Source organism: Kazachstania africana, chromosome 2, assembly GCF_000304475.1.
Source record: "Kazachstania africana CBS 2517 chromosome 2, complete genome".
In the NCBI taxonomy this organism is placed as follows: domain Eukaryota; kingdom Fungi; phylum Ascomycota; class Saccharomycetes; order Saccharomycetales; family Saccharomycetaceae; genus Kazachstania; species Kazachstania africana.
The window spans coordinates 257,670-279,628 of record NC_018941.1 but is presented as its reverse complement, the minus strand read 5'-3'; the positions used below and the strand labels follow the sequence as shown (position 1 = coordinate 279,628).

Here is a 21,959-nt window from a genome sequence, read left to right as displayed (position 1 = left end):
TACTGGGAAGGACATTTGTCTTGTGGTTGCTTCTTTGTAAGTTCAACCCTCGAATCTAATATTAAAGATTTTATAATGGAGCCTTATATATAAAATCGCGCGTCTGAAATTTATCCTCGACGATACTCAAAGAAATTATATTTAAAGAGCAGTATTAGAACGATTGTATATCAAACTTGTATATGCTACTAAAGTGGTGGTAAAGGTGCTCTACATACAGGACATTGTAACTTATAGCTCATCCAATTCTCCAGACAAGAGGTGTGGAAGATGTGATTGCATGGTGTAACCATATAACTATGTTGATCAACTTTGTGGGTTTCTGGAAGCTCTTCTACATAAACAGGGATTTCAGACATACAAATTGAGCAATCTACTGTATTCACTTCGCTTGTTTGCCCGTGTTCCATCAAATGCTGGGATGATATAGCTTTGAAGTAAGAGTAGCCTTCCGGTATTGCATGCCTTGGTAAAAACCACCTTGAGCCTAAAATGTCTTGTGTGTATAACATTGTGATTTGGAACAAGAGCCATAGTGATAATAATACTGCAAATCTCACATCCTTATGATGTCTAAAAACGTTTGAAGAATATGTAAACACGTAAATTACAGGAAGCGCCCTTATTATCGTTGTTCCAATGATAAACTTCCATAGTAATGGAGTTTTGTTTTGCCTCCTTGTCATCACAGTGTTACTATCTCTTCTTCTCCTACGTCTGGAAGGTATGCCTTTGACGGCATTTCTAAAGATTTGCGGAATCCAATAGGAATTGAGAATGAAAATGGCGCTGTATTCAAATATCATTCTAATTTGACGTGGCCACGAAGTTGAACTTAGAATTAAAAAGGTAAAAATTATCAACATGAAGAAAAATCTTCCATACAATGAACTGCTAATCGATGCTTCATCTGGTATCACTACTGGACGTTCCTCGTCATTTTCAGCAGTTGAGCCCCGTAATAAAGTTAAAACACCAACGTATTGTTCATTAATTTGGGATGCGTATATTGATATCAGATAGCGTGTTTCAAAAATCGATGCGAGTATAAATGACGCAAACGCACTAATAACCAGTGGCAAATAAAGTTCTGGTATAACACTTGATGCAATGAAATAGAGCGTGGCTAAGGACCCATCAACCAGATTCATCATCGAAAAGCAGTAGAATGAAATTTTGTTAACACTGGAGGGCGTATTTGTGTGCTGCATTTGGCGCAAAAGTAGGTAAATTTCAGTAGCAATTAACACTACTCCTGCTAACAAGTGTGTTCTAATGGTCCTCAGTTTCAGCTCATATCTTGGCCCCTTAACATTTTCCATGTTCAGTAGAACACCACAATCCGGTGAGTACAGTAAGCCTTTTGTAATTTTGACTGGAGGTACAACAGACAAATTAGCAGGCCTTCCCAAGGGCCAATTTAGCTCTTCATTGACTAGTTTTAATTGTTCCTTTGTGTACTGATTCCAGGGCTCTAGCTGTAGAAACGTCATAAACTCACATTTGAAATATGCATTATCATATGCACCTTCCAAGTTCCCCATAGTTAAAGTATCGATATAGTTTGAGGCGTTCCAATAATCGATTAGTAGTTGTTTGGATTCGTTGAATATTAGTTCAGTATCGTTATTATTTTCATCGTTATTTTCAAAATTCAAGTAGTGAGGTAATGCAAATATTGAATGAAACTTGGCACTTTGAGTCATTGACAGGATTCTCCCTCTTCTGATATCGTAAATTGCTAGTGAATTTATTGAATGTTTTTCATTTTCAGCTTTGTCAAAAAAATCTATTTTAAGGCTTAATAATTTCCAATTCTCATCTTCTTTATTGAATTTATACTTTTTGTTTGAGTTTATTTGTCTTGTAACTTTATCAATATGTGATATTTGAATGTTTAGCTCACCACTATCGAAAGTGACGTTATGTAATTCTCCATAGCTAGGCCATTCAGTGACATACGTTTCACCCCATGGTGGTGTATTATCTGAAAAGTCCTTTGGAGGCTCATAAAATCTCGGTACTGGCATGTTTATCTTTTCATATTTATTATTGGAATGAAGTTTGATAGAGCCCATCACTGTACTAGTAATATTAGGCGGGAATAGATTTTTTGAATTGTAAGGAAGGTTCCAGATATCAGTATTTATCATATTCATCACTTCATCAGGCAGTAATTGAAAAGTTTGGTTGGTAAACCAATGATCGTATACCTTTCCCTTAAGTGGATAGGTTGCATTTAGGTCAGGATTGCCTTGGACATCTTCATAACTTAATTTCAATCCTGTTATATTTCTAAAATTTGTGGTACTCGTTAAGTTTTTAAATGTGTCAAATTCGTTTTGGTATATTGACTTTAACGTTTGTAGTTGATTGTATTCATACTGAGATGATACACCATCACCACCTGGAGAAGAGAAAAACAAAAAGAGGATGATGATGATAAATATAAGGGTATTACCATCAATTTCCATCTTATTTGTACGGTTCAGTAATGTACAGTATTACTTATACACAGCCAATTTACTCTCTCTGTTATAAATATATGATTGCTTCTTGCTGATAACCTGTTCGCTGCTTGGAGATTCCGATGTTAATAATATTCAAAATCGATCGATCACGTGATAAAAAACTAAACTATTGAGAGCAAATGAGTATTCATAGAAGCAACTGTAAAAGTTTACAAATTCTTCTGTTATAACTGATATTAAAATCATTACTTAGAAAATATAATGTTACAAAAACTACTTAAAACCAACCCAGTTCTGAGTCATCTAGTAATTTCCATCCGATGTCGATAAACTTTTCATTCAATTCATCTGTTTTGTTCACCTCACCTTTTTCCAGAAACTTCCACTTCATAACTAGGTCTTTGGTGGTGTCATCCTCTGGAGACAAACACCGTTGACTAAGATCATTATCAAAAATCTTGAATGGTTTGACCAAATTTAGTAAGCTCATGATTTGCACAACTTCATTCATTGAATTTGACAATTTTACAACCTGGCTTTGGGCAGCTGTATTGTCAAATTCGTGCGGCATCCTCATTATTATACCTATTAATTGGGTTGGCAATTGTTTTAATATATTGATGATGTTGTGTAACTCATAAATTATTGGGATAGCAAAAGGGCTAACTATTCCCTTTTCAACATCTGATTCTCTTTCTTTTTCCTTGGATAATCCTAGAAGCCTTTGGTAAAAATCACTGGGTATAGTAGGGATTTGGGTGGGCGTAGTTAGAACCATCGTTGCATTGTTCTCGGTAGTACTTTCCATGGAGTGCTGGCTAGTATCACTCGGTCTATAATTAGGATCAATGCTGTTTGTAGGATTCAATCTCATTGAAGATGTCAATATTTGTAATATTTGATTTATCAATTCACAAAGTGTATCTGATATTTTCGACGTTGATTCAATTGTCAGTTTGGGTTTTTCATTGTCTGTTCCATTTAGTGATAGTAAGAGATTAATAAAATTCCTTTTTGTAAGCAAAAGCTTGTGAAACAAGCCAGGCAAACAAAAAAATGAACCATCGCTGGAATCATTTTTATCAGAGACAACTTGGGTTTTAGGCTCCCATATTAGGCATTTTGGATCATTATTATCAAGTAAGAAGTTATTCATTGATTTTCTATTCATCGCCAATTCTGAAACAAATTCTCCTAACTTTAAACTCTGTAAAATAATCTTAAGCATATTTGGGTTTTCTTCTACTGTCCATTTCGAATCAAAATTATTACCATTGCTATTATCAAAATATAACTCTGTAGTGTTATGAATTGGAATATTCAATAACTTGGGGCTGCCATAGGTACAACTTTCGATGGAATCAAATATTATCAATAATACGTAAAGCCTTTTAAATAGTATTGAACAGTCCACGTCTGTTTCGATACTATTTGTGCGTGATTTAGCTTGAGGTTTACCTATGGATAACAATAACTTGTAAAGCTTGAATTCGTTGAATATAGTAACTGACATACCTAATACAAAGGAATTATCATGACCAACAAAAGAGAGAACATAATTCAATATAATAAAAGTTGATAGATAGATTACTTTTATCTTTGGAGATATCTCGTCGTCGTGCTCCCTCAGTTTTGGATGGATATCGACTATTTTTTGGAAGCATTCATTTAACGTCGATATGAAAAAGCTCTGGGTTTCGGAATCCAATTTCGCCTTTGATTCATCGTTATTACCACTGTTCTTACTTATACTTGCATTGTTTGCCTTACTAATACTGGTGTCATCTATGGTTGGCTCAAATGAGTTAAAAAAAGAAGGAATATTTTTGTCTTGTTTGATGGCGATCTTGATTAGTAGCTCCAATGAATTTCTAAACCATAAAATAACATAATTATTCAGCTCATGAATGGCAGATATCGGTTGTGTATTAACTAGCAAGATGTCATTTGTTAATGTTTTTTTGTTTAAAGGTATTATGGGCAGACCAATATGAATAAATTCATAATATAGATCGATCAAATCGACATCTGAGATTTGCCCATAAATCATTGTATGTCTTGAACTTGATTTGGTGTTATTTACCGAAGTTGCAGTGGAAGAAGTGTCATGTATAGCATCAATATTTGATGCAGGAGATGAATGACTCTTGGCTGGTCTATCATTCAACAAAAGTGACGACACAGAATTCCTTCCCTTTGATGTTGTTGATCTTCTCGAAGAGGGATTTCTTTTCCGTTTCTTAGTGCCATTTTTGCTACCTGGACTACTGGTTTGCGATGAACTGTTTTGTTCTTTTGAGATTTCTCTATTTGAGGGAGTGGCATTACCTTCACTTAATGATTTTGAGTCTTGCCTTTGAGTTGCATTAGTCGGTAGCGGTGCATTCACATTTTGTTGATACATAATTGGTTCATTTGGTGACATAGCGTCACTTGTGATGGAATTGTTTCTGGACTGAAATCCGGCAGTTGCATACTGACCAAAAGCAGAAAGCGAATGATTATTACTGTGGCCAATGTGGTTTGGTTGTTGATGAAATTGTGAATATGAAAAGTTTTGAGGATTCGTTGACGAAGAATCAGGGTGTGGGAGTTGAGGTTGGTCCAAAAGGCCATTTGTTGAAGGTTGTCTTAATAAAGAAGGAATTGAACTTGATCTTCTGGGTTCACTATTAGTGCTACTAATTTTTTTATCATTCTGTGATGCAGAAGCAGAGTTTGCACTTCTAAAAAAAGACCAGTAGTTGTTACCTGTCTGGCTTCCGCTAGATGGAGATCTCTGATGTTGTGAATAAAACATTTGTTGTTGAGGATCCATAGTTCTGACAGATATGTCGCTAGGAAGTGAATCGATTGACCCTCTCCGTTGATGTGGAAATTCATGGTATGGAACTTTCCAGAACTGCTGTTGGCCTAAACCAAAGTTTGATATATTGCTGTTATTGTTGACGTTACTATTTTGAGGCGGGATTGTGGAAAGGCTGTTAACTCTTACTGAATTATTAGGAATATTAGTATAGATGTTACCAGAACTACTACCTTTATTAGAGGTAGTACTGTTGTAGTTATTTTGTGGAATGTAGTGCGATAATGGTGGCAATAATACAGAATTCGATCTTGCAGGAGATGAAGGAGAGTATTTGTTTTCGAATGACTCTCTTCTCATTCTAATATCATCTGGTGATTTATTGTTAATGTCTTTGCCCTTATGGCCACTTTTACTATAGCCTTTAGAAGGGCCTCTCTTTAGTGGAACCCTTTCGAAGGTACATTTTTCTCCGTTTCTTTGACAGTTGGTGCAAACAGACCTGTCATCGCCATTATCACATTTAACTTTCTTCTTTCGACATTGGTCGCAAGCCCTGGAGGCTTTGGTTCTTCTTTTATTCGAGCTAGAACGACTAGCGTTATTGGCCTCCTCCGTATTTGACGTCATATGCGTATTGTTGTTTCTGGCGGACTCAATTGCGTCTATGTTCAAAGCGCTGGTTGAGTCACTTGGCGCCGAGGAGACTTGCTGGGCATTGGATACGGATGTGCTCATCTTTTGATAATTAGATCTGAGGACTCCTAATACTAGTTATACCTAATCCCTATTCGCCAGTATACTAAAGAAAAACAAACTGCTTTGAACTACTATTCTTATTAAACAGAAATGGAAGACGCTAAAACTTTTAAGAATAGAGAATGCCTAAGGAATAGTGTTGCTACGAGGTAATGTCGACCGAGTAAATGGTATATTTTTATTTTATAACTTCGTCTTTGACAGTTTTAATTGTTGTTATTATCTGTAATCGTTGGTTGTCTGATTTATTTTGAGTCGTCCGAAATGCAAAGTATTCGCGCAGCGAATTTATCATACGATGATAATCAACGTCGGTGTTTCGAGAACGTAGCCTTGAAAAACAAACGAACGACAGTCTAGCAGCAGAGAGTATAGAAGAATCACCACAAACGCCTGCCGTTCGAGATGTTTACACAGACATTGCAGGATCGGTGCCTGAGTGGTTTTTAATTTTTCAAGATTTTTCCATATATATATATATACGTTGTGTGAGATGTTCGAGTAGATCCTATAAACGTTAATATTGTACTGAAGTACACATTTGGACTTATATATGCATATACATATTTGAGCTTATCGTCTTGAGTTGTAATTTACAATAGACTTTACATTTTTTGTTCGTTTTTGTGTTGTCCGATTTCATCTATTATGATGATGTTCGTCATCACTTAAATTAATTTCTTCGTCTGAAAAATCAAGGTCTAAGTGATTATCTTGTGGCTGATTCGAAGTAGCATTGTTTCTACCCGGTAGTTGCTGTTCTTCTGTTATAATACTCATATTATCGTGTTCATCTTCTAAGTCGGACGCCAATGGTTCTCCCAGTGACTGTAAATCACTTAGATCGAAATCAGCAACATTTTCTGGGTCAGTAGGTAGTTGCTGAGATACAGCTAACATATATGATGTATCAGTTGGTCTCCAAATAAAGGATAACAACACGAAAACACAGAAATAAACTAATGTTGGCCAGAAATCTGTAAAGAAAAATCTTGATCTCCAATCTTTTTCAATCATGTCTATCGTATTTCTTCCCATAAAAATGAATGAAGTGACTACAAATCCTAGTAACATGATTAACAATGACCCATAGATGATTAGTAACAATTTTCTGTACATATTAAGCTTAACAATTTGTCTTTGTTCCTTCAAATATTTGACTGTGTTTGTCATGGATCTAATAATCATAAAGTAAAAAGCAAACATAGATAACGCTAATGGGATAAATGTTATTAAAATCAATGAGGATGGATTTTCTGGATCAGCTAAATAACTTTGAATCAAGAAGGCAATACAGACACAGTAACTTAATGCAGCGTAGATTTGACAACGTCTCATTAATGTTTTGTTTAGTTTTGGATAGACAATACCGTAACCTAACGCAATAATCAATAATAGGAAGAAGGAGAAAGTGACTTTACCACCAGTTAAGATTGATAAAAGTACCATATAAACTTTTGTTCCAGCAGTATCACCTTTTTCATTTTTAATGTCGTAATAAGCCCATACAAAGATTGTTTCAGCAGTTAAGAACACATAGAAAGCCAAAAGGTATTTTTGTAAAGGTAATAATTCATGTTTGTGTTTCCAGAAAGCAAACGAATATAATGCCATTGCAATAACATAACCGATTGCTAATAATCCATACAAAGGTAATTTATTAATTTCAGATCCAGCTAATTGACCATATGCGTTTCTAAAATTTACAACTGCATTGAATTTCATATCATATGTGGATTCGAAAGCAGTAACACAGTAGAACCCCGTCTTTGTAATAGGGTACTTCTTATCATGTAGACCAACAGCACTTTGCGTAAAGGTTACAATTGGATTGACCAGGGTCTTGTTAGTTTTAGTCCAAGGATCATAGACAACATCAGTAATTATGAATTGACCACTTTGCTCAACATCACAATAACCCATTTCCAAAGCGTAATCGTCACAAATATAGTGACGCTCCCCATCATCTAGTTCGACACCTAGATGCTCGAAATCCTGAAAATCATAAATAGCTACAATTGTACTGCCATCTCCACTTATCTTCTTCAGGTTGAATGAGATATAAGGATCGACTTTCCCGTGCCAGTCTTCGGCTGAATACATTCCTGAACATACTTCGTAGTTCTTTTGATTAATTGTTTCTTTATTACATTGTACAAATGAGAAAAATGTAGCAGCGAGAAGCACAAAGAGGTGATTATATATAATCATTGCTGTGTAAAGTGTTTCTTAGTCTATAGTAAACCAATACCTAGGTCTACTTTTGATATACTTTGTATTACGGTGGGTTGTCTATTTTTTTTCTTTTACAATTGCAGTGAAATTCTCCTATTTCCCACAATGCGAAAGCTAGAGGGAAAAATTACATATATTAGTGATGCAAGTCCTATGAGTCGGTGAATTATGCAGGGATAACTATTAAGGCCTCATATACTTAACCATCAGTCACCGCAATCAAGAAAAGAGAGTAGAAAGTGTGGTTCTCCAATAATTGTCGAGAAAATTCTGTACAAGCGCGAGTTGGTAAGTATAATATAGTTATATATATATATATATAGATCTGTCTCAAAATACAAAAAAGTTGACCCAGGTAGTTAATTCCGATCTCATGTCAGTAGAAATCAGTTAAGTTTGTGACTTCCCTCCCACCAAAAGATTATGTCTGGAAAGGATATGGTAATGTAATTTATGCTTTTATCTTAGTTCATTATGTGAAATAATTAATTCATGCGACTTGATTAATTCTGTAGGGCTTTCAACCGTTCTCTCATATCGTTCAACATTTTATCAGCCTCTTCATCAATTGCATCTTCTGCAATAGGTTGTTGTTGTTCTTGCTGCTTTTCTTGTTCTTGAGCGCTAGCAAGTGGTAACTCGACTTCAGGAATATTGTTGACTTTCGAGAATTTCTCATTGGTAAATTCCTCAATAATTTTGTTAACCTCAGCGTCGACTTCTTCATCGATGCCTTCCTCATCCTCGCTCAACGTTTCTAAAGTATCATCTACCATCTCACTTATTATACCGGCCTTCATCAACTCTTTCTCTAGCTCAACCATTGTACTTTGCAATTGTGGAATCCTGACCAGAGAATTAACTTCACTGACAATAGCCGTACTCGTTGCCATTTGATTAGCTATCTGTTTCATCTGGTATGCTTCTTCTATCTTCATGCTGATTGAATTCAATTGTGCCCTTGAAGTATATATTCTATCATGTTGTTTATTTATCTGATATAACTCCTTTGCATATAATCTAGTGGACTTGAAATCGCCCGTCTTAGCAGATTTCTTTATCAGCTGTTTTGTCTTATTCTGTAGTACTGTTAAGTCGTGCAACTGTCTATCAATATTTCTACCATTTTTTCTCAATACAGATTTAATTTTTCTATGTTGCTCCTTAGGATCTGGTCCCCATAGACTCTTCTTGAAATAATCCATTTTTCCTCAGTCGTTGATCTAGTAATTTGACGTAGAACAGGGCCTTTGATTGTTTATAATGTCGTAGTAGATCCGAACTATTCTTCCTTTATTTCTAATATGGTAACCACAGCTTCAGTTTTCTTTAAGCTCTTTCACTGTCTGTTTCGCCCTGCAATAAAAGCAACTTTTCTTCTCTTTTCACCGTCGGTTCAGAAATCGGGAGACGGAGAATTTTATATTGGTATGATGAGACAATTAAGAGCAAAAATTGCAAGAGCATTCATAATCCAGTTACCGTGAGTGATATTTGTGCGGAAAATGCTGGAGATCCTAGATAATGCTACGCAAAGCTAGATGATGCTAAGTCTCGATACTAGAGAATATTTGGGATGAATAGCTAAAGTACTGTTTGTAATCTAGAAAAACCTTGAGCAGAAGTCCAGTACTATAGATTCCATTAATCTCACTCAGACGAAGCTGTGATGGATTACGTATGAAACAATTCCATCAACAAATTCATTAGGAATCGATTCTTGATAGAATCGGATTAAATCCAATCATTATATAAAAGATGAAATAAGAACAAAACTTTCTGGATTATTTCCCTACCTTCATTAATTTATGTACATTCCAGAGAGAACAATATCGACCAATTAGGATACTTTGTGAACAAGAACAAGAGTTTATACACTTTGAAGGGAAGGATGTCGAAGAATAATGAACGTAACAAAAGTAGATAGGATATTTCATAAAAAAATATAAAATCATATCCGATATAGTGTAACGGCTATCACATCACGCTTTCACCGTGGAGACCGGGGTTCGACTCCCCGTATCGGAGTGCATTAATTAATTTACAAAACTTTTTTTTCATAGTAGCTTACTTGTCCATTTCATATTTCAGGTTCTGACTCGAACTGAGTAAGTCTCTCTAATTTGAGGTCATGATCCTTCGTAAAAATTACAACTATTTATTCCACTATATTATATATTTATTAGTATCCATATATTAGTGATCCATTCATGGTTTTGCGGGTGTATTGAATATACTCGCCTTTCTTTGCGCAAACCTCTTTTGGCCATCACTATCAATATCGAGTTTGGTAGGAGGCACTAAAGGAATTTTTGCAGCATTAATGTTGGAATGACTGGTATCATTATTAATGTTACTGCCATTATCTAATAGTTGCTTCATTTCTGCAAGTTGACGTTGTAAAGACGTCTTTCGTTGATCGTTATCTTGCTTTGTCGCTAATAACTGTAAAAAATCGTGCACTTGTTCTTCCATTTTTTTTAACATAGCATTATCTCTTAGAATAGACTCATATTCTGAAGCTGTTACTGAATCCACAGCGGTTTTTTCGCTGGAGTTTGATGGAATCTGGCTTCCAGGCTTTGTCGACGATGATGAAGTTAAAACTAGATCGTGAATCCTATGTCCTAATTGAGCAAATATCTCTTCATTATCCGTGAGAGGTTCTTCAGCTTTAGGGCTTTCCATTGTATAATGATGATTACTCCTCCGTTTATTTAATTGAATATAGTCATTTTGTTCAAGTTCCTTTTCATAATTTTCATCTTGCAATTTTTTAATTTCATCTTGCGCCTTATGGTATAGATTATTATATTTTTCCAACTTTTCCCTCAGTGTAGTAGCAGAAGATTTGGTTCTATCAAGTTGGCCTTTTAACTGATCTACTTCGGATTCTAGTCTACTAATTGATCTTTTCAAATTATCTATTTCAACATTTTTGGCATCAATTGTAGCATGTGCATGACTCAGTTGGTATATCAAATCTTCCATTTTTTGACTTGTTTGCTTATATTCAGGGGGGATTATACTATCAAGATTGTTTTTATATCCATATCTAGAATACGGCTTTTTGGATAATGGATCGGTGAAATGATAATTACTATCTTTGAAATAACGATCGTTTTCCAGACCATACCTCGAATTATATCTCTTTGGAGTTGGTGAAATGTCCATGACTGATTTAATGCTCAAATGTCTGTATTTTCTCTAATCAACTCACCTATTAGTTGTTTGTGCTTTTAAATATGGTTTTTTTATGTCTGTTTTTTTTTCTCTTATTTTCATCACAAATATAAAACGCCAAAAAGTATGCTTTTCAAAGAGGATGGAAAAAAAATGCACTTTTGACGCGTCACAAAATGCTGAGAATAAAAGCTAACGCATATAGGAAAGGAATATAGTTGAATATTTATTATTGTTCTATATAGTAAAATCTATAGTGATATGTAGTCAAACAAATGACTGGTAAACGTACAGTTATTTAGTGAATAATTAAAAAAGGAATTAGAATAAGAAGAAAAACAAGTCTATGAGCTGAAATATTGATTTTTTCCAAATTAGTTGGAGGCGACTTGTTCAATAACATTAGCTGCAGATTTTGCTGGCTCTGTGTTGATCTCTGCATTTGCCTTGTTCAACTCGCTGTTGTTCATTATATTCAGGAGATCTGATTTCTTGACTGAATTTTGCATCGTCTCACCATTATCATGATCCTGTTTTCCCTGATCCACTTGGGATGATACTGGTGATGGTTCTGGTGATACGATACTAGATATTCTATGATAACTTGATAAAACAGAAGAGTTATCACTACTTGAAGACAATGAGGCATGTTTAATTAATACCTCACCATGATTTCCACTAGGAATATCAGATGGTTCACTTGAAGTGGAGATTCTTGGAAGTCTTATAGAATTTTCAGTTAAATTGGCCAATGGTGGAGCGGATGCAGGTGGAGTATAGTCTTGGATCAGTGAATGTTGTTGTAGTCGCTGTGGTTGTGGGAAAGGCTCTGCATGTAAAGTGTTCTTTGGCGAGTAAGAATTAGAATCGGTAGATCCAGGCATGATCTGCGGTGAAGAAGTAGCGTAATGAGTGTTACTTGTCTCATTTTCATTAAAAGGTAAAGAAGGTTCTAATGAATGATTTGTAGGCATCGAGGATGAAGAAGTTTGTTTTAGGAGGCCTTTAATATCTTTAACGAAGAGAGGATATAAAAGATCTACAATTTTTTCTCTTTGAGCAATTAAGTAGGCCCTTTCAAAGGGAATCCAGACTCCTTTTAAGTGCATGGAGCCAATTTTAACGACATTTCTTACTTTTTCACCCCTTAAGATACCATCTCTTCTACCTCTTGTCATCTTGGTAACGTTTAATAGTTTGGTACCGTTAATCATATCATTATCAGCTCTACGTACCACAGAGACGCCGTTAGCCTCAACTTGGTAGCAAAGAGTCTTTTCATCTTCCCACATTGTAGTGATCATACGTGGTTTTAAGTATTGTTTCGTACTTGTATTATAATCACCTAATTTTGAGATTGGTAATAAAGGCCTTGATGAAAATGCATCTAATTGGGAAGGGACGCTGAACGATTTTCTAGCGAATTCGCCTGGATGCAAGGCTGGATGATTGCCTTGAGTAAGAACAGCTGGCTGCATTTGATATTGGTTTGGATATCCAGTATTGTAATAATATTGTTGATTACGATAAGGATCATTGGGTAGTGGTTGTTGCTGTTGCTGCTGTTGCTGTAAAACAGGAGCGGCGCCGTAGTAGTAATAATAGTAAGGAGCACTGGCCTGCGACCTTATAGATGGGTGGTCTTGTATTGTAGGTAAAGCGGTAGAAAGTTGTACTTGCTGAGGTATTTGAGATTGAAATCTCCACTGATCCTGTGGATTTTCGAATTGATACGATATAGAGCCACCGTTGCTTGAACGGTGGTTACTTACATCTTGTTGAGCTTGTAGGTTAGATGGACCCATTGAAATGCCCAAGCCAGTGGGTGTTATTTGGTTATTCATACTTAAACTTCTTGTACTTCTTGCTTCCATATTTTGAGTGGAAGGATTCGTTAGCCCTATGTGATTCATCGTATAGTTTGGAATATTAATATTAGTATTAGCTAGCATTTGAGGTACTTGAAAGAAAAGGTATTATTTAGATACGGGAGCACAAAAAGTGACACATAAATTGAAAGAACAAGAACAAAACGCCATAATTGCAAAAGAGATGAAGTTGCAAGTAAATTAGTGTGAACTATATATAGAAAAAAAAATCAGACGGAGAGAAGTGCAGATACATCTTCTGTTGTGTTTTTTTTTGCTTTGAGTTAATGTGAAGTATCATCAATCGGACAGAAGAATGCTCTTTTGAATTTGATAAAGTTCTCGAGGAAGAGAAAAAAAAAGGAAAACCTAAGAAAGAAATAAAGTTTTAATTTTTCTGTAGGGACGAATGTGCGGACTGAGATTGATGAACTAAACTCGTTTTACGGAAACGAGAAAATAAGCAAGACAGTAGATAAGAAATATGGACCGTGGAAATGATGGATGGGATCGATGAATAAGCGGAGCTCTTGACGTGAGTAAGCCATTCTTGTGCATTCTTCCGCACAAATGGTCACAGTAGAATGATCAATTGCAGAGATAGCAAGTCAGTACGATATATAGTGGAGTACAGAGGTTGCCCGTGGCGATCAAAGCAAGGTCAGCGCAGATGCGTAGATGGCCTGTTAGAGCTGAAAAGTGAAATGACTTACAGTACAAGAAAAATGGAGATGAGAACTCTTATTTCCGTCAAAAACCAAGATGATGATAGAAAGTGTAAAAGGGTAAAAAGTCATTCTTTCCTAAGAAATTCACGTACAGCAAGCTAATACGATGAAACTGTTAATAATAAATAAAATTAAGTAACCACGGGTATTGAGACAAAATTAAGAATCTGAAATCATATGTGGTCACAGAGGCGAAAACATGGGGATGTTTTGCAGAAAGCAGAAAAAATTTTTTAGACTTCGATGGAAAAAAACAGATTACATCAGATTAGACTTCTGAAAATTTCGTTTATTGCATCTATGCACGCTTACAAAGGAACTGCCGATTCCAGTTAGAGAATGGATGAACCCATATGTGGTACATTTGAAATTATTGTAGTTCGTTTTATGCTTGTTTAAATAACCGGCATTTCGAAGTGGCCTCACCGACACTCTTATATTTTACTTTTTTTCCTCTCTTACATACTCTAAAATGCAGCAGAATGGCACACGTTACAAGAGGTAAAGGAGAGTAAAGTACAGTAGTGAGCATAGCAAGGTTAGTACAATAACAAGGTATAACCACATACCGGGACACATCATCTCCTCTCTTGTTCAACATGTAAATTCTTGACATATGTCGTTGAAAGACGAGATGATAATAGTATGTGCTTTCGTTACAATAAATGGGGTTCAAGGACCCCTCCTTTCTCACATTCTATTCTCCTCTGATGTCACGAAAAGAAAAGTCCATAGGTTAGGTACGTGTAACCTTTGGTTCCTCCTAATGTGGCCTTTGGCATGATTTCTAGATAAGGTATGGTGGAGTGGGTCTAGCTAGTCTAGATTAACAAATCAAAAATAGCAAAAAGATACTTGCAGCACAGTGAGTAAGCAAGCAAGCAGGAATGCATGTATGATGAATAGCGCATAATGATGGCTATGCGATAGACGTCACTGATGCGTTGGTTTATAGTTTTCTTCCAACGCGGTGGTGGCTGCACCTCGGATTTCTCCCCTCCCCCTTCAATCAGTCAGACACCTACGTAGTCAAGTTTTTCCTCACCGGAATTGTCTCTCTAGATTTTTGTTAGGAGAAGGAACATACATAGATAAAATTCTCATTGACGTGGATTCTCCCGCAAAAAAAAACGGATAGCTTGCAACTTGCATGCAGACAAGATCCTGCAGTATCTGATCCAAAAAAGCAGCGGAGGAGCAACTAGGCAGAAAAGAAACTAATGAAAATGAGTGAATAGGAGGAGATAAATACCGTAGGCCGCTTGATAAAGGGAGAGTTAACAGTAACTTCAGTGCATTGTATAGGTTGCTATTCCCATGGAGATGAAAAGTATTGAACTGGGAAAAAATAACGAAAAATTAATTTGTCAACATTCTTCAATGTTAGCTGTTGAGGTTAGATTGTAAGAAAAGAGACCATGTATGCACCGCAAGTTATTATGATATTGATGCATGTATTGTTATCTAAGTAGCAGTTCCTTTGGCATAGATGTAGGACAGCAGTCTCAAAAAGTTCACACGGATTTTCCACAGTAAGCTAGTGAGAAATGAATGTGTCGCTTTTTGTTTTATTTCGGATTTAGGAGCAAAGTAAGTATGTTGTGCTTTTTGAAATATGCATTTTGGGTCTATTATGCGTTTGCCTTCAATCTTGGAAGACTACGAACAAGGCGAACAAAGAAAGTCCCGTACAGTATGAAGCAGCCAAAATATACGGATTGTTCCCGGACAAAACACAACCCAAAAAAAAAGAAAAAAAAATTTAAAAAACTCACGTACAGGCCCGGGCCAGGCGACGCGAAGATGAAGACGAAGAAATTGAGGAAGGCAGCAGGAAGAAATGTTATCAAGTAAGTTTTGTCACTCATGTGCCTTGAGATATTCCGTGTGTCAGTATTTGTTTCAACGAAAGTTGTGCAGCCAGCAGCAGGATGGGAAAAACTACTTGAATTGTAAATGCAAATCTGCACAGGTTACATATGATTTGCGCCTTGCTTGAGATTAAATTCATACGAAGTGGCCTGAAACCCTATTACTATATTTTTACGTCACTCTTACATAATGATAACTTAAAGGTTGCACGAGAGCTGTGTCTTCAAATATTTGTTAAAATTGACCCCAAAGGAGGAAAGTAAATATAGTCGTCGTCCTCTTGAATTTCTTTCTTTGCATCTGTTCCTAATGATATTATTTCCTTCTTAGCATTTTTGGGTCCGTTATTGCTTTCTGAATGTAGACTTTACCCTTTTCGGTCGTTATCAGCCTCCAATTTCTTCACTCATTGGTCATCGTAATCAGCAAGAAGTAAAAAGGGACTTGAGAAAAACTGTATCTTACACCGGGTAATCTACTGCTACTTATTTCAACCAGAATTAATTTTAAAATTGACGTAAATTCAAAGTTTTAAAGTCAGAAAGCAAAGGTGAAATCGAGGCCGCACTAATCTTCAGTGAAGTAGCCTGAGAGAAAACATCCCTTTTTTTTTAGCTTCAAGATGTTCGGGTCGGCAGTCCATTTCTACGATTTTGACACATAATTTAATTCTCTTGATTTCTGTCTCGATCTATTTATTTTTTCCGTCGATTGTTCACGTTTTTCTTTTAGTCCAACTCCGAAATCCTAGGACGCATCGTTGCGACATAAACATTAAAAAAAAAAACTGTAATTGAATAATATTAAATGTTTAAGCTTAAATTGACATAAATCCTCTTTATCGTTCACTTTCTTGACAGATGTGCTTGGAACTAATAGGAGACTTATCACTCCATTATTTTATTTACCAAAATATGTGCCTGGTTGCCTGACGCATACGGTATGTGAAAAACATTTTTAAAACAAGCTATCCACACCATTTAATGTAATTCCCTTTTAGGTATTTATTGGTACATACTCAAAAGGGGATGTGACGTTTAAAGGGACTTATGTATTATTCAATGACCAGGCACTCTAATAACGGATTTGAGTTATCTATTGTTTTCTTCCGGAGAAGGGTTCTGTATCAAATAGTGCTAATTTAAAAGTACTATGGTTCTTTTGATTGTTACCCTTCTAAAGAGAATACAAACCATACTTTTATAAACCTTCCAGACTACGCATCTATTTATATTTATCTGGATAGTATACACCCTCACCTAATGATAGCCATATAATACTCTATATGAATGCGGATAACCTGCTTTCCTCTCGCTGGCGCGGAATTCGTTCCAGTGGTTTTTGGGAAATCACCGAAAAAAATGGGAAAAAGATACAACGACACCAGCAGGATTTGAACCAGCGCGGGCAGAGCCCAACAGATTTCAAGTCTGTCGCCTTAACCACTCGGCCATAGTGCCTAATAGGGAATCTGGAAAATTCATCCCATACTAGTTCTCCTTATGATCTTTCGAAATTCTACTACAGTTAATCCCGACCGGTTTAAGCATCAGCAGAGTACAGATATCTTTAACAACACAAACATAGTCAATATACCTATCCTGCCGTCACAATTCTCCCCCCATTGTAGTCTACCCCGCCGTGCGGGAGTCTCCCCCCACACAATGCGGGGTAGCCGCCGTTCTTAATTTCGACATTTTGCTGCTGCCTTTTGTGACTTGTGGGTGCATCAGCGGCTAATTGTATTGGCTTCCCAGTTATTGGGGAAGCAGATTATGAGGGGATTCGAGGAGGATAGGAGAAAGGGAATTGTGGAAAAATTGGGACTGAAAAAATATATAAACCACCAAATACGCATATTTTTAATTTTGCTATTTCCTGTAATTCAATAACAACAAGAACAACAACAAGAACAACAACAACTACTACTATAGCTACTACTACGACTACAAAAATGGCAAAGAAGAACAAAGGTCCAAAATACAATACCATCGTCACCAAAGCAGGTGAATCATTGAAAGTCTTTGAAGATTTAAATGATTTTGAAGTTTTTTTAAAAAATGAAACTGAAGATAATGAATTTGATAAGATCCATTGCCAACTAAAGTACTACCCGCCTTTCATATTAGCTCAAGCTCATGATGATCCAGAAAAGATTAAAGAAACTGCAAATTGTCACTCCAAGAAATTTGTCAGACACTTACACCACCACGTGGAAAAGCATCTCTTAAAGGATATCAGAGCTGCTGTGGGTCAACCTGATTTAAAGTTCAAAAATAAATCAAAAGAAGAACAATTTGATAAAATTACTTGGAATTATAATGATGAAGCGGAATGTAATGACAGGAAGTTTAATGTCCGCATTCAAGTCTCCTGTAATAATAACAACGCAATGGTGGATGTTGACTACAAAACTGATCCATTGTAAACTTAGCGTTCAATAGTATATATATCATACTATACTTATATGCTCTATAATGAATTGAAATGAAATTATGTTATATTACCCGCATGCTAAAAATATAAAGCTGTGAAATTTTAACAGCATCTCGAAAATTATCGTAAGAAGGTCTGCACATATACGCATAAGTTACAATGTAGATAAGATATAAGAAAACTCATTAGATTAACATAGGATACATCTTCTATCAATTGAAAAAATGTCAGACAGTGAAGAATTATTGAAGAAAAAGATAGAAGAAAAAGAAGTAAAGAACAAAGAGGAAAAATATGATGAAGAAGAATCGACTAAGAATGAAGAGTCGCTGAAAAGAACAAGAAGTAATACGGATGAACCTTCCAAAGAGGAAAAAACCGGTGAAGAAGACCATTCTTCGAAAAAGGCCAAGACTGAAACAACTGATAAAGAAGGTGAGAAGAAAGAAGAGGTAAAGGAGGATGAGGGAAGAAAAGAATCTAAACCAAAGTTTGTGTTTGGTGCGAAGACTTCATTTGGATCAGGTTTTAATGTAACTAAAAATGCTCCAACGGATGAAAAGGATGACTCCACTATGTCTTCTTCAAAACCTTTTGCATTCGGTAAGGGTTTTTCCTTTGGTAGTGGCTTTGGAGTATTAAGTAAGAACGAAGCTGCCCCAACGAAGAAAGACAATGACGAAACTAACGAAAAGGATGAGAAGGAAAAATCGTCAACTGTACCAATAGAATCTACTCCTTCAGTAAAACTACATAGGCAGGACGTCAAATCTGGTGAAGAACTGGACGAATGTGTGTTTCTGGCAAACGCAAAACTATACCAACTGTCAGACATCAAAGAAGGCTGGAAAGAAAGAGGTGTAGGAACTTTAAAGATCAATAAAAACAAAAATACAAATAAGCATCGTATTTTGATGAGATCTCGTGGGATCTTGAAAGTTATACTAAATCTACCTTTGATTAAAGGTTTCTCTGTCCAGAAAGGTTTCCCAGGCTCTTTACAAAGTGAGAAATTCGTAAGAATAATCGCAATGGATGATCATAAAACTCCTGTCACATATGCATTGAAAACTGGCAAGGAGGAAACAAGAGATGAATTATACGATAACATTACTAAATCAATCGGGGACGAATAAAGGAATGTTCCAATACTTTGTCTTATGTAAAAAATACTATATATATGAACCGCACTCCTCATTTTTCACTCTTTAATAAATGCAACGCTACATATGGTGCTTCCCTTAACTCCACCGAATTCTAAGACTGGATAATGAATTGAATGCCAGAATTTCAATTTATCATTTTCTATAATCTTAATGAGTTCGTCTTGAGTGAAATTACATGACGTTATCAAGAAGACCCCCCCTTTCTTCAAAAGCTTCTCAATTACTTTATTATACACTTCAGTAATGGGCCTGTCACCATCAACCTTGAATCCACTCAATGCAACAGCATCTAAGGTTCCCTTATCTAGTACGATATCAAACTCCCCGGGATTCCATGCAGTATCAAAAATATCTGCCTGAGAAAATACTATACCATCATCAAGACCTTTCTCTTTTGCTATCTCCTGTGCAAATGTAACACTTTCTTGAGAATAGTCTACACCATACATTTTGCCTGTGAAATCGTTCTCGATCAATTCAAACAGCAAATGACCGTTTCCAGTCCCCATATCGAGTACTGAACTATCTTGCTTGATAGAATGCTGTCCTATATTATCAGAAAGAAACTCAACCATTTTCATTTCTCCGTTGCTATCGTCAAACCAACATTCACCAGTGTCTTCTGGGTTTTCTCTGAAATTCTGTCTTTCCAAGGCATAGAAATCATCCCAGTATTGCTTTGTACCTAATTTTGATGTATTGAGCTTCGTAGTATCTTCCATTTTGTGATTGGCAATTGGTAACTTCCTATCAAGTATGTTTAGCTCATCGAACATCAAATTATTTTTTTAAATTTTCCAGCACCGATTAGGATGTCGATAAAAGTCTCAAGATAGAGAAAAAGGAAGTTGGGACCATGGATTTGAGACACAACAAAAGACATCATAGAACGATACCAATGACTAAAAACGACTTTTTGCCCACGCTGGAGGATGCAAATGATCCTTTGTTCCCACAGCAGATAGAAATTTTGCGTCAACAAGTCATCGCCGAAGGGGGTGATGAAGCCACCATACAATCAAGGTTCAACTATGCTTGGGCACTGATTAAATCGCAAGATATCGATGATGAAAGGCTGGGCATTAAAATATTGACTGATATATACAAGGAATTTCCAAGTAGGAGAAGAGAATGCCTTTATTATCTAACTATAGGCTGCTACAAGGTAAGTGAATACAGCATGGCTAAAAAATATATCGATGTATTGCACTCTCATGAACCCAACAATAAACAGGTTCAGAACCTTAAAAAAGTGGTAGAAGGAAAAATACAAAGTGAAACAATTAAAGGCGTTGCCATTGGGGCTGGTGTTATCGCAGGTGTTGCCACTTTAATTGGTATCATGTCAAGATCCAGAAAGAGGTAATCGTCCTTCCATGTTGGCTGTATGTGAGTGATTCTTCCTGGAGATAGTATTATTATATAAAATGAAAAGAAGGTCTACTTTGCTTGGGGAAAGCAATCCTTTGGCAGAAAGTGCCCTGTACATAATTTTCTGTTTCCAAAGTCTGCGTATTAGAATATTTCATATTGGGAACGATATGGCTTTCGGAGCTTCAAAAGGCAATATATTGCACTGTATACACTTTTGCACATCTTAAAAATTATTAGCTTTATTATGTAGATAGACAAGAGTTCCGTTCTGTATTTCTAAGCCGAAAAGAGGCGAATTTGGTGAATAATATACATCTAGCAAAACGAATATTTGGAACCAGGCTGCCATTACTTATGCAATTGATCATATAGGATGTCAGAAAAATTCAAGTATTTCACTGGTTGAATTCCCTGGTGCCATCGTCCCACCTGGAATTGACTTGTCTGATGCCTGTTCCAAAAACCTATTGAATACTCCAATATTCACTGTAAAGAACTTACTCCCACCATTTGTCAAGAAATTTTCAAATACGTTCACTACTCTCAGTACTGTTCTCAATACGATTCAACTTAGCCTTGTCTTTTTGAAACGAAGAGTGTTACTTCTACAGGTTCCAGAACCTGCATTTGGTTGCCATGGCAAGAGAACTGCAGAGAGTTTCTACAACTGAAAGCTACCCGTAACGTGCAAAAATGGTCTGTCCTCAACAATCTGCGTACAATATTGTAACAACACCTACACACAGACAAACCTTTTACTATATTGAGTAAATGTACTTGCACCTACTAATTCCTATTCTGTAACATCTTACCACCGTCGGTAGCAACTAAATATTTAAGACTTCCCAATCGGATTGAAAGAAGGCTTCTTGGGTGACATGACTTGGTGAATTCGTTCTCCTTCGAGTATCTTCACTAATGGCTGAAACGCGGAAGAACTACTGTGGTTTCTGAGGGAACGCGTAAACAGTAAATATGAAAAAAAATTTGCCCTCAAATTTCCTTGATTTTTTCACGCGTTTCTCAAATTCCCGTTTCTATGGTTATTTTTCACTACACAA

The 21,959-nt window shown here is 36.1% G+C and overlaps 10 protein-coding genes and 2 non-coding genes across 12 annotated transcripts; 4 read left to right on the top strand and 8 right to left on the bottom strand.

Annotated features, from left to right (window-relative positions):
* Nucleotides 1-188: 188 nt before the first annotated feature.
* TUL1 (ubiquitin-protein ligase TUL1) lies at nt 189-2,474 on the bottom strand (the record flags this gene model as incomplete). The annotated part of the gene is made up of 1 exon (XM_003955531.1): nt 189-2,474. One exon carries the CDS (start codon nt 2,472-2,474, stop codon nt 189-191), a length of 2,286 nt encoding a protein of 761 aa, XP_003955580.1.
* Nucleotides 2,475-2,748: 274 nt separating this feature from the next.
* On the bottom strand, nt 2,749-6,015 carry RGT1 (Rgt1p; the record flags this gene model as incomplete). The annotated part of the gene is made up of 1 exon (XM_003955530.1): nt 2,749-6,015. The coding sequence occupies one exon, from the start codon at nt 6,013-6,015 to the stop codon at nt 2,749-2,751; it is 3,267 nt and encodes a 1,088-aa protein (XP_003955579.1).
* Nucleotides 6,016-6,675: 660 nt separating this feature from the next.
* PTM1 (Ptm1p) lies at nt 6,676-8,247 on the bottom strand (the record flags this gene model as incomplete). The annotated part of the gene is made up of 1 exon (XM_003955529.1): nt 6,676-8,247. The coding sequence occupies one exon, from the start codon at nt 8,245-8,247 to the stop codon at nt 6,676-6,678; it is 1,572 nt and encodes a 523-aa protein (XP_003955578.1).
* Nucleotides 8,248-8,774: 527 nt separating this feature from the next.
* VPS24 (ESCRT-III subunit protein VPS24) lies at nt 8,775-9,476 on the bottom strand (the record flags this gene model as incomplete). The annotated part of the gene is made up of 1 exon (XM_003955528.1): nt 8,775-9,476. One exon carries the CDS (start codon nt 9,474-9,476, stop codon nt 8,775-8,777), a length of 702 nt encoding a protein of 233 aa, XP_003955577.1.
* A 751-nt stretch (nt 9,477-10,227) lies between these two features.
* On the top strand, nt 10,228-10,299 carry KAFR0Btrna8E. The gene has a single exon. It is a non-coding gene; the product is annotated as a tRNA-Glu (tRNA).
* A 180-nt stretch (nt 10,300-10,479) lies between these two features.
* SPC42 (Spc42p) lies at nt 10,480-11,445 on the bottom strand (the record flags this gene model as incomplete). The annotated part of the gene is made up of 1 exon (XM_003955527.1): nt 10,480-11,445. One exon carries the CDS (start codon nt 11,443-11,445, stop codon nt 10,480-10,482), a length of 966 nt encoding a protein of 321 aa, XP_003955576.1.
* A 383-nt stretch (nt 11,446-11,828) lies between these two features.
* PHD1 (Phd1p) lies at nt 11,829-13,406 on the bottom strand (the record flags this gene model as incomplete). The annotated part of the gene is made up of 1 exon (XM_003955526.1): nt 11,829-13,406. One exon carries the CDS (start codon nt 13,404-13,406, stop codon nt 11,829-11,831), a length of 1,578 nt encoding a protein of 525 aa, XP_003955575.1.
* A 3,894-nt stretch (nt 13,407-17,300) lies between these two features.
* Nucleotides 17,301-17,382, bottom strand: KAFR0Btrna9S. The gene has a single exon. It is a non-coding gene; the product is annotated as a tRNA-Ser (tRNA).
* Nucleotides 17,383-17,876: 494 nt separating this feature from the next.
* On the top strand, nt 17,877-18,350 carry KAFR0B01400 (uncharacterized protein; the record flags this gene model as incomplete). The annotated part of the gene is made up of 1 exon (XM_003955525.1): nt 17,877-18,350. The coding sequence occupies one exon, from the start codon at nt 17,877-17,879 to the stop codon at nt 18,348-18,350; it is 474 nt and encodes a 157-aa protein (XP_003955574.1).
* Nucleotides 18,351-18,582: 232 nt separating this feature from the next.
* Nucleotides 18,583-19,494, top strand: YRB2 (Yrb2p; the record flags this gene model as incomplete). The annotated part of the gene is made up of 1 exon (XM_003955524.1): nt 18,583-19,494. The coding sequence occupies one exon, from the start codon at nt 18,583-18,585 to the stop codon at nt 19,492-19,494; it is 912 nt and encodes a 303-aa protein (XP_003955573.1).
* A 65-nt stretch (nt 19,495-19,559) lies between these two features.
* On the bottom strand, nt 19,560-20,246 carry EFM4 (Efm4p; the record flags this gene model as incomplete). Its single annotated transcript, XM_003955523.1, has 1 exon — nt 19,560-20,246. One exon carries the CDS (start codon nt 20,244-20,246, stop codon nt 19,560-19,562), a length of 687 nt encoding a protein of 228 aa, XP_003955572.1.
* Nucleotides 20,247-20,422: 176 nt separating this feature from the next.
* On the top strand, nt 20,423-20,890 carry FIS1 (Fis1p; the record flags this gene model as incomplete). The annotated part of the gene is made up of 1 exon (XM_003955522.1): nt 20,423-20,890. The coding sequence occupies one exon, from the start codon at nt 20,423-20,425 to the stop codon at nt 20,888-20,890; it is 468 nt and encodes a 155-aa protein (XP_003955571.1).
* Between the last annotated feature and the right edge of the window lie 1,069 nt (nt 20,891-21,959).